Here is a 13,772-nt window from a genome sequence, read left to right on the forward strand (position 1 = left end):
TTAAGGTACAATTTTTATGTAATAAAAGGAGGGCATTTTAGCATCTTCAGTGTGATGTGTTTTGACAAATACCCTGTGTAACCACCACTCCTATCAGGGTGTAGAACATTTTCATCACCTCAGAAAGCTCTCTGGTGCCCCTTCCAGACAGTGCCCGCCACTTGATCTCAGGCAGCTGCTCATCTGCTCTGTCATCACAGGTATTGTCGGCTTTGCCCATTCTAGGATTCCATCTAAATGGAATCACACCATATGTGCTCTTAGGTGCCTGTCATCTTTCACCTGCCGTGTTGCGTGTATCATTAGTTTCTTTTTATTTCTGAGAAGGCAGTCTGCTTTGGTTCTTTTTTTTTTTTTTTTAATTGAAGTATAGTTGATTTACAGTGTTGTGTTAGTTTCTAGTGTACATCAAAGTGATTCCGTTATACATATACATACACTCTTTTTCTTCTTTTCCATTACGGTTTATTACAGGATATTGAATACAGTTGCCTGTGCTGTACAGTAGGACCTTGTTTATTTTATATATGGTAGTCTGTACCTGCTAACGCTTCGGTTCTTAATTAACCAAATGTAGATTGTCCGTATGTGGCAAATAGGCTGGCATTAATGACCTCTGTCTCCTACCCTATCCACTCCTCCCTAGATGTCCACCCCCCTTGATATACACTTTTGAACTTTCTCATATGTCAGGGTTGATAGAGTAGTTTAACATCAACTTAAACAAAACCAACAGCGGGAGTCTGGGTGGGCAGAAGTAGCTGCAGGAGACCGGTGTCCTGATTGTGGCCCGGCTACTCAGCCTGGGCGCCTCCGACTCTCTGCAGCCCAGGTCTGTGGGTGTGCTCCTCTTCTTGGGCTCTGTGCCAGATAACCTGGATTTAAAGTACTGTCTCACTTCGGGTATTAGCACACTGCTCGAGTGGGATCTCATTTATGTAGTGTAAATAAAAATTAGAACCTAGGGAATTCCCTGGCAGTCCGGCGGTTAGGAGTCCACACTTCCACTGCACGGGGGCACAGGTTCGATCCCGGTCAGGAAACCAAGATCATCCCGCAAGCTGCGCGGCATGGCGAAAAAAAAAAAAAAAATTAGAAAAATTAAAACCTGCCATAAGGTGCATGGCATAGAAGTCAGTGAGACACCATGCTGAGCTCTGCAAAGAATGCATAAGCATTAACCTTCCTGATTAGATTTTTAGGCTTTTGTAATATAACCAGTAGCTGCTACAAGGAAATGATAGCAAATTGAAGAATGTGGTTTTTAAAAATTGTATTAATAACCTCTTTCTGGGTTTTTTGCATCAGTTAAATGGCATTAATTGTTTAGAATAGACGACACACATTTGTACCCAACTGTAAAACAGTATGTGTTGGTCAGATCTTCTCCAGCTGACCTATCGTAACTCTTAAATAAATTGTGGATCAAGGGAACTTTTTTCAGTAACTATCAGATATGCCAAGGGAAGATGAATGTAATAGTGTTTCTTGTCTTTAACGGTAACCACAGGAACTATGATGTTGATCACAGATTCACAGTCTGCAAATGAAGCCAGTGCTTGCTTTTGTGCACCCAGCTAACTTTCACCATAGGAGAAAAAAGAGAAAACAGTAGCACTGGCGCAGCGCACACGTGGGCAGGGGTATTAAATATGTATAGACTGAAAATGACAATTTTCTATTAATAAATTATGAGTGATAACATTTGGTTGCGCAGTGCATGTTTTCAGTGGTCCCCAATTGACTTTTCTCCTGCCTTAAACATGTATTTACAGGCTATGTCTGGAAAAATGATCCAGCATACAGTATCTGTGGTGTTTCAAATTGCACAATGTAGGTATTCTCCCTCTCCCCCCCAAAAAAAGTGAATTGCATTTTTATGTTGTTGGAGCTCTCAAAATAGAGTAATGTACGTTTTAAAGAGAACATTGCTTGTCCCTAATGCGGCACCACGAGTAATTCTGCTGTGGTTGAGCTGAGCTTCAGAAGCACTGAAAAATTTATAAAGTGAAAAGCATGTGTACCTATATCACCTTGGCACTTAGGTCTGATTTAGGGGGAGCAAAAGTGTTTTGGGGATGAGTCAGTTGAGATTAGGAGTACCAAGTAGGGAAGATTCACAGGCTAAATGTATTACCCTGCCTTCAACAATGTGAAACTAATATTGGTAAGGTCAAGGTTCTCAGAATATTTTCTTATTGCTGTAACCAACCAACTTTACAGCGATGATTTTCTTGCTTCTTATTCTTGCTTCTTAGTTTCCTTTAAAGGGAAACTAAATAAAACTAACTTCAAAATTACATTGTTAATGTAATAAATGGTTTTATCTGATTTTTTCATTTTGGACTTCCAAATCTATACTAAGATGGGATGCAACGTACATCATGAAACTCTGTATTTATGTTTTGCTTTTAGGGATCTAAATATGTAGAAATTTCAAATTACAAGGAAAAATGAATGCTGTCCCTTATTTTTACAAGCTTTTACTTACTAAGAAGATGTCCTTATTGGTCTGATTATGTGAGGGCTGTGTGCACTTAGATTGCTGAACGAAAATCAGCTTGTGGTTTCCAAATGTTCGTACCATCTGGAGTTTTTAAGCAAAAGCAGTTTTTAAAATATATTCTTGGGCTTCCCTGGGGGTGCAGTGGTTGAGCGTCAGCTTGCCAACGCAGGGGACGTGGGTTCGAGCCCTGCTTTGGGAAGATCCCACATGCTGCGGAGCAACTAGGCCCATGAGCCACAACTACTGAGCTCTGCGCGTCTGGAGCCTGTGCTCCGCAACAACAGAGGCCGCGATAGTGAGAGGCCTGCGCACCGCGATGAAGAGTGGCCCCCGCTTGCCGCAACTAGAGAAAGCCCTCGCACAGAAACGAAGACCCAACACAGCTAAAAATAAATAAATAATAAAAATAACGGAATTCCTTTAAAAAAAAAAAAAGAAAATATATTCTTAATGGGTGCATTTTATAATTTCTCGATGAATTTAATCAAGCCTACTAAAAGTTTGAATAAATCAGGAATCTAACTCCTCAGATATATATTGTGTAATGAGTTATTAGAAGTAATTAATGCAGTTGTATGGTACGTGTTTGACATGTTGAATGTATTTAAAATTTAGAGAGATTTATTTTTATTAATCTGTACGTGATTAACTAAGGGTTATATTCAGTTTCTAAGGCAATTTTCTCTCACCTTTTTCTCTCTGTTAGGAATATGTCTCAATTATTACAGTGTATCAACCTATGAAGTAAAAGTTTTGATGGAAACATTAAAGCATATGTACTGTAAAAATCCTTTATTAGTTTAACTTTGTCTTCTTCTTTTTTCCTTTTCCAGAAAGCACAGACATGCCAACAGAGACTAGACAGGGAAATTTCCAACTTTCTCAGAATGATTAAGGAGTGTGACGCGGCTAAAGGTAAAAAAGACACAGCCCACACCCCACTCTTGAACACAACCCATTATCATAGATGTTCACCCTTTGGTTGACTATACATTTTAGATAATTTTGGGGTTTGAATTCAGAATTGTATTTGAAAAAGTTAAAGTTAACCTTCTGGGGCTGTGAATTCGTTTAGGCTACGTAGTGAGACTGTTTATGAATCCCAGAAGACTTGGATTTTGCGGTCAAATTGTCTTGGGTTTGAATCCTTGTTCTGCCACTTATTAGTTGTTACTTTTGAGCAGAACATTTAATTTCTCTGAGCCTCGGTTTCCCTATCTATAAAATGAAGGGGTTGGTAGTCTTTTGCCATTCTGTGAATGTATGTGTGAATTTGTCTAATTATTAATCTCCCTTTCAAAGGTAATTTTTTATGCCTTTACTCTCCTTTAGTTATGAATTATCAGGAGTTAATTATAAATACTCCAAAAGTCAAAATACAATCCAATACAAAATACAAAATTCCAATATAAAATCCAATACACAAATTAGGTTTTGAGAAAAAATTATTGATTACTTTATAAATTAAACAGTTATCATGTTCCTTAGACTTAAGACTCTTAACAGTTGCTTTAGATTTTAGCTGTGATGTGTTTATAAATAACTCCACTAAAATATAATCAACTGAGTTGTCTATGAGTTTGTGATTAACTACTCATTTTAATCATGATCTAGTTTATGTGTGCCCAGGGAATGTGAAGAAATGTTAATATTAGAGTAAACTGAACATAAATGTTCTGTATCTGTCCAGATATACCTTGGGCATCCCTTTACTTCAGTTCAACAAACACGTATTTATATGAGTGATGATAGCTTTGGGAAGGACAGCAGTCAAGTCACTTTGATTATTAATTGCAAGCAAGAATATTTTATTACTTAAGGCTCTTCATCCTCAATGGGCTTTTTAAATAATAACAGCTCATTAGACATAATTCACATAAGCCTAGAATTCACCTATGTGGAATATACCGTTCAGTGGCTTTTAGTATATTCACAGAGCTATGCAACTGTGACCATCAATGGGCTTTTAAAATACCATCCTCACCAAAAACCATCAAAACTAAGCAGAGATACTAACAACATTTAAAAGATACAGAAACTGTACAGAGTGAGATGAAATATAAGGATTAATTTCTTTAACTTGGACCAAAGAAAGAAATTATATGAGAACTACAACCAAATTACGTTGTTTTTTTCTTTTAAACCTTGAGTCAGATCTCTTGGTTCAGACCATTGGTATGACATGTCACTCATAATGATGGCATGCATCATTTGTGCTCTTGGAGACATACATGATACTCAGTACCGCAAGAGTGATTTCATTTTGGACAGTGTCATCTGGGAAACTTTGAAATATTTGACTGTGATCTGACAATGCTATTTCATGTATCTACAGTAAAAGTCAGTGGGTTTATACATAAACAATTATAGACGTTATTTTCTGAAAGATTGGTGTAGATAAATAAAACTACATTTTATGTAAATACTAATTAAATAGGGTTGAGATGATTTCGTGAATGGAATTGGAGTTTTGAAGGTAACTGAGTCTGCTCTTAATGCCAAGGGATTGTACAGAATAATCTTGTACCATGTGTTGTATTAAAGGAAGCTGATAGATACACATCCTGTTCCAAACTGCCTACATAGTTTGCCAGTGACTTCTCAAGATGAAAAACTAAAATGTTTGTGGGCAGAGTCCAGCTCTTGTGGTTGAAATTGTTAGTTGTCTTACATTTTAGTAGGAAATTGTATGAACATGAACTTTAAGACTCAACGCCCTTCTTCCTTATTGTGTCTTCTACGGTACCTGTTCTGCTCTGCACCACCTCAATCCAAATCACTGCAGCAGCCTGTCCTTTAGTCTCCCTGCCTTTGGGAACCTCCTGCATTCCATCCTTCAAGGGAATTGAATCGGAAGCCTTTCAGGAACTCTTCCAACTCAAATTCTGTGAAATACTGCATTATTGCTGCCAGATTAATTTTAGAAAGTTACTTTTTAAAAAAATTATTATAAATTTTTTTTTTTTTTCTGTTGAGAAAATCTTTTAAGTGTCCTTGAAACTACAGAATAAAATGCAAACTCTTTATCCTGGCATTTAAGGACTTTCATAGCCCGATCACAAACTGAATTTTTAGCTTTATTTACAATTCTTCTCCCCCGTGACCCCCGTAAACACTTTTGACCAAACACTGTGTCTTTGGTCTGAAATGTCCTCTATTAAAATAATGCTTTTGTTTTCATGAGTGGACCTTAAACCTAATTTCTGCCTGGATTAATGCCAAATTTATGTATGTGACATTGGCAACACATCATTCAAGGTGCAAAGAATGCTGTTTTAAAATCTCTACTATTTTATCTTTACCAAAAGCCTGGTTGCGAAAACAAATAAAACCACTCAAACTTATAAAACTTTTGGAAGACTTCCTGAAAGCCATGCAGTCAATCTTTTCTCCCCGACAACCTTAAATTTACCCTTAGGTGTAGCAGCCAGGTTTTGACTATTATAAATAATGTTGTATTGTACATTTATATTTAATCACATCACTTTATTACCATAGGATTCTTGGAAGTGGGATTAACGGGTGAAAGTATATTAACATTTTTGAGCCTATTGATATATACTGCTAAGTTAATTTCCAAAAAAGATATATTACTTTACATGCCAAGTTTATGCATGTACTTTATTGCATGTTACTAAATGTATATAGTAAATCCCTGGTTAAAGACATGAGCATGTTTTCAGTTATCTAAAAGAAAAAAATCTTAAAAGGAAAAGCACTTTTATTCAACCCACTTAAAACTCTCCTCAAAATTCTAGGCTTTGCGTAAATATTCTTATCACCACCTTCACTGTTGCCACCCCAGTCTAAGCCACGCTTGTCTCCTACACGCACTATTAAAACAGCCTCCTGACTCAGATCCCACCCTTGTCCCTACCGTCCCTGCCCCAGGGATCTTTCTAAAGCATCAGTGGGTTGATGTCCTTTGCTCAGAACATCCATTTGCTTCCAGGTCTTCTCACTTAGAGTGAAAGACAGAGTCCTTCTAATGATCTGCAGAGCCTTGCAGTCCCCTCTCATCTCTGTCTTCATCTCCTGCTTCCCCCGCCTGCCTCTCTCCAGCCTCACTGGCCTTCTTGCTGTCCCTCAGAGCTGCCTTGGGCCTGGGCGGGTGTTCTGGCACCTCTGCCTGTAAGGCTTTACTCCAGGGTTCGCCCTCCCTCCCCAGGTCTCTACTCCAGCAGAACCTTCCGACTGAGGCCCTCTCTTGCCTCCTGCACTGGTTTGCTCCCCCACGGCTGTTCTCTGCCCTGCTTGGTGCCCTAGGCCCGTGATCACTGTCGACTTTAGAAGTATCACTAGGGCTTCTTTGACCTTGGCCCTCTGATTGGGTCCAGCAAATGGGAGGTCCTGTGCGGAGATGGGTGGAGGGGTGGGAGGAGGAGTAGGTCGGGGTTACCCTGCTCCCTCCTGCCGGCTGTGGTCTGACCCTGCTGCTGGGCTCCACCCGGCCCAGGGCCCCATTCTGTGACTCCCGCTCCTACTGTACCTTCCCTTGGCCCCTCTGTCCCAGGGTAGTAACTGTCCTGCATGCCTCTCTGTTAGTTCACTCACGCTCCTCATCTTTGTGAGTCATCTCTTTTTAAAATTCTTTTCAGTTACACTTTGACTTTGCTGGCTCTTCCTGCCAGGACATTACTGATACCAAGTCCCGGCTAAACTTCCAGCTCCAGCACGGCCTATCCCCTTCCTTGTGTTATTCTTCTCTTTGTCACTTATCAACCTTCCTATATATGTGTGTGGAGTTGATTGTCTGCCTCTCCTTTTGGGATATAAACTCCACGAAGGGAGGAACTTTGGTCTGTTTTATTCACCGATTATATTCAGCTCCTAAACAGTGCAGGGCATGTGGTAGGTGCTGTGCTCGCTTGCCTCTTTCTCCCCCTCTCCTTCCTACCCTCCCCTCCCATCCACACACACACACACACACACACACACACACACGCATTTTGAGTGAATAAAATGAATAACATATTTAGCTAATAAATTTATAACATTTCTGTTGAACTAAGGGAGAAACAAGTACTGCATTTGTTCTGTCAAGTTAATGAGTGAACAGATTGTACCATTTGGTGAGACCTTATAGAGACAAACAAATTGGGGAAGAAGCTGTCCACACTGGAGAGTGTTTTGCATTCTTTTACCAATAGGGGTTCCGTAGTCAGTGCCATTGGTTTTTATATCCTACTCTTCTCTGGATTCAGTGTTTTTCCTGAGGCAGACTTCTGAGTAGTTCTTCCACTGAGGACCTGTGGGTGGTTGAATTTCTCTCTCATCTAGACCTTTATTTTACCCCCACTGGGTTAGTTACCATCCATTAGCATTTTGAAGTTGTGATTCCAATTTCTTCTGGCTTCTGATAGTCTAATGATGATTCTTTGGTGAACAGTCTTTTTTTTTTTTTTCTTTTTTTTTTTTTTTTTTTTTTCATAAGGATTTTCTTTTTAATTAATTAATTTATTTATTTTTGTCTGTATTGGGTCTTCGGTTCGTGCGAGGGCTTTCTCCAGTTGCGGCAAGCGGGGGCCACTCTTCATCGCGGTGCGGGGACCGCTCTTCATCGCGGTGCGCGGGCCTTTCTCCATCGCGGCCCCTCCCGTTGCGGGGCACAGGCTCCAGACGCGCAGGCTCAGCAATTGTGGCTCACGGGCCCAGCTGCTCCGTGGCATGTGGGATCTTCCCAGACCAGGGCTCGAACCCGTGTCCCCTGCATTAGCAGGCAGATTCTCAACCACTGCGCCACCAGGGAAGCCCTTTTTTTTTTTTTTTTTTTCTTTTTATGTTCACTTACGGCTTTTCAAAGATCTCCACTTTGTCTTTGGTGTTTTGCAGTTTTAATCTGTCTTAAGATCTGCTGCTTGAGACGGTTTTTAATTCAAAGACTCATTCATTCTTTCTTCAATCTGGGAAAGTTCTTCGCCATTCTTTACTCACACTGTGCTTCTTCATTCGTTCTGTTCTCTTCTGCTGAAACTCCTCATGGGTATGTGTGGAACCTTCTTATTTATCCCCCCACCTCTTAGTTCCTCATTCTCTTTCTATTTTTCTGTTACATTCTGAGTAGTTTCCTCAGATCTGTTTTCTAGTTTCAGTTTCTTTCTCAGTTTGATCTGTTTTGTCTGTTTAATCCTTTGACTTTCTGATCCTAATTGTATTTCATAATTCTAGAAATTCTAGATGGTGGTTTTAAAGTTTTAATGTTTTTCCATAGAAGCCTGCTCTTTCATGTTGCATATATTTCGAACTTTCTCTCATAATTTTAAGCGTGTAAAGTTAAAGCCCTTTCCAGCATGTTCTTACATCTCGAGTTGTTGTGGCTAACTGTCCCTTGGGATGGATTGTTTCCTTCAGGGTGGATGTTAGCTTTTTATTGAGAGCTTGTTTTTTTCTGCCTCCTGGATTATGGAAGTGTCCCTACACAGTAGTTCTGTGTCTGTTTCTGTTGAGGATGTAATAGTTTTAAGATTGAATTGCATATCTAGATGCAGCATGAGCTAGGGATTTCTATTTTTCATGATACCCACCCACAGTACTAGGCAGAAAATGCCCTTCTTCACTGCTTCCCTGAGCCCATTTCTGCTTTCACTGGGGGTCAAGGCCTTGCTCTGCTTGGTGAGACCAGAGCCACATCTCCCCCTCATGTAGGTGTGAAGGCACGGCTTTCAGCCCCTGCTTTATCTCCTAGCTGACCTCTGACACCCCTGTGCTTGGCCTTCCCTACCATGCCCTCACTGGCACGTGCCTCTTCTGTCAGCCTTGACTTTTCTGTTGGTTTCCAGCATATCTGGGATTTTGTTCTTTCAAACTCTGCTGTATATTATTTTATTATTATTATTTTATCAGCATCTTTATGGGTTGGGATTAGAGGGATGTTTCTCCATCAGCTTAGTAAGCCAGGTACCACAAGTGTCCCATGCACTTTCTAATGTAAAGTATATCAGTAATCCACAGATTGTATTATCTAGAATAACAGCAGCCACATACAGCCTTTTTTTGTGCATTGTTCTGTATACTTTGCATATATTAACTCTTTTATTCCTTATGACAACCCAGTGTTAGCACATAACAACTATTATGTCCATTTTATAAATAAGCTAACAGGGACACAGAGAGCTTAGGTAACTTGTCTTAGGTCACACAGCTAGTAAAATACCAGACGGGGTGTGCCCCTAGGCACCCTGGCTCCAGAGACTGCTCTTAGCCAATAATGAGTCTGGACTGAATGGAGAAATCTATATTACTCCTAAACTTTTGATCTATGAACTAGAAAAGGTTACAGATTTTCATCCCTAGATCTGCATCTACGGTGAAAGGTAGAATTTGTTGAGGACAGTCACTTGGCTGCTGTAGTTGAGGTGCTGTTCAAATCCTTATAGTCTCCCGTTCAGAAGTTCAAGGGGACGGTGGGATTGATGCAGGGCTGAAGTTTCCAGCTCGCAACAAAGAAATCCCCTTTATTTTTCCTGTCAATTTTTTTCTTCTCTTTTCTTGTCCTGAGGTTCTTTCTGGTATTTTTCATCTGCAAGAACACATGACCGTTTGATACAATTTCCTGAGCCCAAACCTTGGAGTCGTCTTAACCTTGGAGCACATCCTTCCTGCGCAGCACGTTCTGTGTCTCCTTTGTCTCTCCATTGTCCCCTTCTCTGTCCCCCCATCAGTACACTGACGTAGGCCACAGCCGTCCTGCCTGTAGGTTGCAGCCCCTCTTGTCTGGCCATGCTGCCTCCAGGGAGTGTTCCACGGTGTGGTTTGAGAGGTGCCTCTAAAGACAGATCAGGTCTTGTGGCCTTCAGTGTCTTAGGGTGATCGCACTCCACCTTGACCTGTGTCTCCTCACATCAACAGTCTCACCTCTCACCTCTTCCTTCCTCTTACTCAATGTTCAGTAGCACTGAACTTTTCTCATGCTTTAGGGTCTTGTTCCCATTATGTGAAGTACTAGCTTTTCCTCATCTTTTAAGTGTAGCTTCTAGAAACTTCTTGGCTTCTCTAAGACGGACCGAAGTATTCTTACTATGTGTTTCCAAATCACCCTCCACTTTCCCTGTCGTGGCACTAATCCCCTTCACTGTAGCACTTTGTGTTTCCATCTTCCCCTCTGGGCAGACCCAGCCTCCTCGGGTCTTAGAAGGGGCGGGAAGAGCAAGCAGAGCTCAGGCCACCACAGCTGCTCCTGCCCAGGCCTGTCATACAGGGCACTGGAGAGGGAGCTGCTGTCCCAGGTCCAGGCTTCCTTTCAGGTAGCCAGGTTGAGGAGTCAAACAGAGATGCAAAGTGGTTATGAAACTAAGTGATTTATTACTCGTATTTATTTTGCCCAGTCTATAGGAGAAAACATCATCAAATTCTCTCACTCTTCACCTTATTTGTTGGGGCACAGACCCTACTAGTGCTTCTGTCTTGACTTTGCTGGAGGCAGAGCTCCCTGAGTCACATGTGACTCTACCTGAACCATTTACTTTGTTGACTGGTTTTTCTCACAAGATCACTACCACAAATAAGGTTAGGAGCTCATTGCCAGGACAGTACAGTCAGGAGTGATGCAAATCCAATGATAGCCTTTATTTTTTCCCAATTTATTTATTTATTTATTTATTTATTTCTGGCTGCGTTGGGTCTTCATTGCTGTGCGCGGGTTTTCTCTAGTTGTGGCGAGCGGGTTCTGCTCTTCATTGCAGTGCACAGGCTTCTCATTACAGTGGCTTCTCTTGTCATGGAGCACGGGCTGTACGCATGCGGGCTCAGTAGTTGTGGCACTCAGGCTCAGTAGTTCCTGGCTTGCAGGCTCAGTAGTTGTGGCACACGGGCTTAGTTGCTCCGCGGCATGTGGGATCTTCCCGGACCAGGACTCAAACCCATGTCGCCTGCATTGGCAGGCGGTTTCTTAATCACTGCGCCACCAGGGAAGCCTTCCGTTCACTCTTATTTGCAAAAGAATGCAAAATACATTTCATAGTTCTGCTGGCTTCTTCCCTGTTTTAACCCCAAAAGGTCTTCCTAACTGGTACACTCTTTTCTAAAATTTTTAATTAATTCAATTTATTTTTTCCAACAAATATGTTTTCCCTCTTACTATTCTGAAGACTCCCTCTGATCAATACTGTTCATTCAATAATAATTGTTTTATTTTCTGTTTTCCTTGCTAGACTGCAAGTTTTGTAAGGACAAAAACTGTTTCTCAGTTACTTACGCCCTATCTCCAGCAGCTGGAGTGTAGTGCCTGCCATATGGTAGCCACTCAATAAATGATAGATGCAAATCCTCTAACCTCTCGAGTTCTCATAATTCTGAGACTTTCTTCTTCTCAGGACCAGTATTTTCAGTACTATCTGAAAATAATACTTATAGATATTTTGGATATGTTCGTTTTATTGGGCATTGTATTTAACAATAAAAAAGCTTATTCTTCAAGATCAGGCTCAAGTCCCATTACTTTTATCAAACTCCACTTTATTACTGCATCCCATAATGGTAACTCTTTTCTCTGAATATGTAACATTTTTTATGTATGTACAATTTGTTTGCTATTTATATCTTATAACATCCCTTTTATTATCTTCTTATTCTTACTTAACTCATGCTTTAACTCATTTAACACATGCTGTTCTGAACTATATATTTTATACTTCTGTTGCAACTAGCGTGTTGTATAGATGTAGACATACAGATCGAATGGTCAGTGGTACTTGTTTAGTGGGTGATTGATTTCAAGCTAATCATCTTAATTTGAACAAGAAACAGATAAATTTATATTCTTACATCTTATATAATGTTACCAATCTCGATTTTTTTTAAGTTATGGCTTTATGTAGTAGAAGTTTTTTAGAAGAATAGTTGATTTTTATGTGCAGACATCTTTTTCTCCATTTTGAGGAGAGAGTACTGATTTTCTTGAGGCATTTATATAATTCCAATTGAGTATGAGATAACTTTAAAAACACCTCTTCCCATGCAGGTTAGACCATGTCTCTCATGCACGTAGTCAGATGCACTGCATTTTTTTCACCACAAGAGAGAAATTGTCTTATTTTGATATTTGCTTTATTTCCTATGACCTTAGCTTTGTCACTAGATAGTTTTGGGACTGTTTATTCTCTGTGCTGTTTGTGTTTACCGTAAAAAAAGAAAACACACTTAAGGCAGCACTGTTCCCGGAAGGACTAGGTTGAGGAAATGAAATGCCACTCATCCAGTTTATTTTTTTTAAATATCTTATCCCCAGTGATAGAAATATTTGAGTGAATGTTGAAAAACAGGCAAACTATATTTTCTGATGCCTCAAGTAAAAAGAAAATGTAGTTTTAAATAATTTATCAATCTGCCCTAATTAGACAACCTGTAGTAATATAAATGAAAATGTTTGTATCTTATATATTTTTAAACTAAAATACAGTAACTCTTTTGATGTAAAATAAAATAATCCAAAACTATTTGGATTTTCTGTGTAAGCCATGGGAATAAAATATTTTTATTATTTTCCTTGGTCTTTTAACATTTGAGTCGTTTCTTTGTACAAAGTTCAGTGCATGGTCTTTGGGGGCTTAAAGAGGTTTAGAGCTTACCGAGGGTAGCAGAGATTCAGCATACGTACAGTACCCATGTTCTCTATTACAAGTGGATATGGCTACTTTTGGAGTCCAGTAGGAGAGGTCACATCCCACAGTGATATTTAAGGAAGGCTCAATGGGGAGGATAGCATTTAAACTTGGCCTTGAAAAAAAAAAAAGGTTTTAGTTAAGTGGAGAAACTTCTGAATATGAATAATTATTATTTCCATTATTCACGGAAGATGGAACATCTTTAACAAAGGTTTAGAAGCAGTAAAATATAATAGGTTAATATTTCTAGGAAAACAAATATTTCCAGGAAAACCGTCTGGCTGAAGCTGACTGTTTATGGAACGATTTAAATGTTAGTCTAAGGAGTGTGGACTTTTTCTATATAAGGAGAACAATGGAAGTTTTCTGTATTAGGGTTTAGTTTGTTAACAACAAGAAACAAGCTCTTCCCCACTAGTTTTAAAACTTACCCAATTAAAAATTGTACAGTGTAACCATGAAAACGACAGATTGTGAGCTTTTTATACATGTCTCTAAAGTTAAGCTTTTCACATATGATCTTCCAGCATCTTTCCCGAGTTCAACAATATTTTTAGTACAAAAGATAACTTTTTTTTTTTTTTTTTTCAAATTAACAGTGTCCAGTTCTCAGAGTAGGCCAGATATGTTAACATACTGGCCTTTTTGCGTTTATTTATTACGGC

The 13,772-nt window shown here is 39.7% G+C and overlaps 1 protein-coding gene across 3 annotated transcripts in view; it reads left to right on the forward strand.

The window, feature by feature from the left end:
• OSBPL1A (oxysterol binding protein like 1A) overlaps nt 1-13,772 on the forward strand; it is a 220,353-nt gene that overhangs the window by 72,541 nt on the left and 134,040 nt on the right. For all 3 annotated transcript variants that reach the window (XM_028162694.2, XM_028162696.2, XM_028162695.2), the window contains one exon: nt 3,340-3,421. In XM_028162694.2, the coding sequence (XP_028018495.2) occupies nt 3,340-3,421 (82 nt within the window). The remainder of the gene's footprint in view (nt 1-3,339; nt 3,422-13,772) is intronic.

The sequence above is a fragment of the Balaenoptera acutorostrata genome, chromosome 13 (assembly GCF_949987535.1).
Source record: "Balaenoptera acutorostrata chromosome 13, mBalAcu1.1, whole genome shotgun sequence".
Classification (NCBI taxonomy): Eukaryota; Metazoa; Chordata; class Mammalia; order Artiodactyla; family Balaenopteridae; genus Balaenoptera; species Balaenoptera acutorostrata.